A 3351-nucleotide genomic window follows, 5' to 3' on the forward strand; every position below is an offset into this window, starting at 1 on the left:
CTATAATTTCTATTTGTTAGATATGAGTCTTCTCCATTGTTTCTCGAAGAGTAGCAAATTTCTCAGTATCTTGCCTTATGAACAAGCAAACAGAATCTTGGTGTGCGTACTTGACTAATTAATTAACTAATTAATTAATGAATGAACTTACGACTGGGTATCACTATGCAGCCCATGTTGGCCTTGGATTTGATATCCTCCTGCTTCAGCCTCTTGAGTCCTTGTGATTACAGATACATGCTTTTTTACCCAAGGACAATTTTAAACAAGGTATTTTATTTATATATTCATTTATTTACTTAGTTTTGCAGTTTTAAGGCAAGGTCTTGCTATGTATTCCAGGCTAGGCTGGAGTTTAACAATCTTCCTGCCTCAACCTCCCAAGCACTGGGATTATATTTATGGGGCATTATTGTTTTCAAATATTATTTATTATTGTAAAGTATTCCCAGATTCAGAATTTTAAGCTATTAAGAAGAAATTTTGTAAACAAAACTTTAACTTTAAAAGATACATGTTTCTGGGGGCTAGAGAGATGGCTCAAAGGTTAAGGGCACTGGCTGTTCTTGCAGAAGACTGGGGTTCGAATCCCAGCATCACATGGCAGCTAATAACTGTTTGTAGCTCCAGTTCCAGGGGATCTGACGCCCTCTTCTGTCCTCCTTGGGCACTGCACGACATGTACTTACATACAGGCAATACATTCATATACACACACAAAAGATATGTTTCTGAAGAAACAATATTTTAATTTTCTTACTCTGCCATTTGCTTAATAAAATAGAAAATTCATTATATATAAATTTGTTAAATTTATAAATATGTATAAATTTTTAAATTTATATATTTATAAATTTTTTATCCTTTTAGTGAAATGGCAACCATAGAATGGTGGCTCTGGTGTCTGCTACTGGTTCCACTGGGGAAGAGTTATGTAACCTTGTAGAAAGAAATCTCTTCCTGACTCTCAGTTGCCTTGCCTCGCAAATGGGGATAAGGACAACTGCTGGGCCCTTGAAGGAGCTCAAGATTCTACTTCCCCTTCTGTAGATTCAGTACAAAGATAGAAAAGAATGCTCTCTGTGTTTTCAGTATTCAAGATCTATGTTAACTCTTGACAACTCTTATCCTTTAGTTCTTTTACTGTTGTTATTTACTGTTAAAGGAATTAGAAGACACAGACTTCAATGCCCCATTCCTGACAGTTGCTAGCAGATTCCTCCCTTCTAATCCAACTCTTTCCTTTTAAACAGTTACTAATATTATATTGACCCAACCAACTGTAAATGATTTGTGCTGAGTTGACTGGTCAATGACTTGTCCCAGATTGAAGCAGTTTGCAGTGATCCCAGGCTTTAGTTTGCAGCATGCTCTTAACAAACACGGCTTGCTACTCTCCACTTCTGAGGAAGAACTGTACTCATTCAGGTTTACACTTTTGTAATATATATAATCACTTAAAAAGGCAATGACTTTGAATAACTTGATCCAAGAGAATTTGATAGCATTTCACAATATTTCCATATGTATTTAATTCATAATAGCTTTATAACATTTTTCCATTTCTGACAAATATTTTTGCATACATATAAGTATATATATATTTCTCAATTTGATTTGTACAATGAAAAGAAAAAAAGAGATTTATTCACTTGCCTATTAAAATCCAGAGCCTATCTTGACCAAATGGCCAAACTGCAACTAGTTTACTTGCTCAAGCTGGGGGAAAAGGCGGCAAGGCTGTGCATTACAAACCGGGCTGGCTTTTTAATGAAGTCCTCATGGTTTTAGTTATTACCAGAGAGAATCATGCTGGAAGGGAAAAAATAGTCTACAACCATGTGCTGCTTAGCCAGCATAAAACCAAGATCCAATTAATTTTACTTTCTCTTTATTTCTTCATTCTGTGCAAGAATCTGATGATTCCTTCCCCACTTCAAGCAATCAAATTTTTTTCTCTAATAAACACAATAATGAACAAAAAGCAGCATCAATTTGTATTACAAGAATTCAAGAATTGTTTAGAGAGCTATAAGGGGTATTTTGAGCTTTCTGTATATTTATGTATTTATTTTTTGGTTTGTTGTTTATCTCTACTATTTGGCCTAAGTCATTCCTTACATTTAACAAAACAAAACAACAAAAGAAACTTTCTTCATTTAACCAAAGGTCTAGGAAAGCACTTGTGTGAACAGCAAGACAAAAAGAACCAAAGCAACAAGTATATATAAAAGTAGAAACCATTCTCATGTTTTTTTTTGTCTTACATTCTAGTTTTGTTAAAATAGTTGAAAGATGGTTAGAAAAATTAAGATCTAGCCTACAGCTCAGAGTACATGGAGCAGTGACTATAGAAGTTCTGTGCATTGCATTTTATCTGAAACCCAACTGTAAATGCAATTGAAATAAAATAGTTATTATACTGGTGTTTGTTTAAGAAACACTCCTCACTGTGCTTTGAAAATCTTAAAATATATTTTCGCAATGATATGTTTTAACCTCTATTTTCTACCATACAATTCATGGTGTAAAAGGATAGTCTTAAGTTTTAAAAGGCAAGTAAACTTTCTTTGTTTAATAGTATGTTAGTGTCTCTCTGGCTCCTAAGCATTTTCTGTGAAAACATCAGCCTTGAACAGATTAGGAATTTTTACTGCTTTGATTCTATCCTCTACGGTTTCAAAGAATTGACATTCCAACCAAAAGCTCATGAGTGAAGTTTCTTACCAAGCCATATGGAGTTATGAAAGATTCCATTCTTGAATCCCCATCCTTGAGCTTCTTCCCACAGCAAGACAAATAAGTAAATTAAGACGATCATATCTTCAGTTGCAGAGAAATTTACAGTCTGTCAGGGGCTGCTCGAGAGAAATTCTCAGAGTGGCTGAAATGCAGCTGAAACATCTGGTTTCCACATCTTTTAAATAGTTTTTTTTCAGCTGTGAGGTCAGCATGTACTCTCCAATGGCATTTTCCGTTGTGGAGTTACACAATTAGCTCAGTGTCTGAAGCAAGCCCTCTGACTCATTTGCATTGGCAAGAACGAAAGATGTAGGATGATCACCGACGTTTTAATTCACTTTCTCAGAAACCAGTTCACTTATTCTGTCAGTCACCAACAGTTTTCTATTAGGAAGTTTATGTCATTTGGTACAGATTCGGCAGTGATTAAAAGAAAGTCAAACTTCATTAGGAATTCTCGGAGGAATCCTGAATGTCTTATTTGCGGTATCAATTTAGAGGTCTGGGTTTAACACTAATCTTTTACTTGACCCTGATAGTATTACATTAATTTTTGATAAATATTGCTGAGTCTGTGTTGAAAGCTTAAAACAAAATGTACATAGTTTG

At 34.7% G+C, this 3351-nt stretch overlaps 1 protein-coding gene across 1 annotated transcript in view; it reads right to left on the reverse strand.

The window, feature by feature from the left end:
* The window catches only part of Tnfaip6 (TNF alpha induced protein 6), a 20438-nt gene extending 17531 nt beyond the window's left edge, over positions 1–2907 (reverse strand). Inside the window, exon 1 of the mRNA XM_008825152.3 lies at positions 2728–2907. Within this exon, the coding sequence (XP_008823374.1) occupies positions 2728–2821 (94 nt within the window). The 5' untranslated portion in view covers positions 2822–2907. The remainder of the gene's footprint in view (positions 1–2727) is intronic.
* Between the last annotated feature and the right edge of the window lie 444 nt (positions 2908–3351).

The sequence above is a fragment of the Nannospalax galili genome, unplaced genomic scaffold (genome assembly GCF_000622305.1).
Source record: "Nannospalax galili isolate Female #2095 unplaced genomic scaffold, S.galili_v1.0 scaffold87, whole genome shotgun sequence".
In the NCBI taxonomy this organism is placed as follows: Eukaryota; Metazoa; Chordata; class Mammalia; order Rodentia; family Spalacidae; genus Nannospalax; species Nannospalax galili.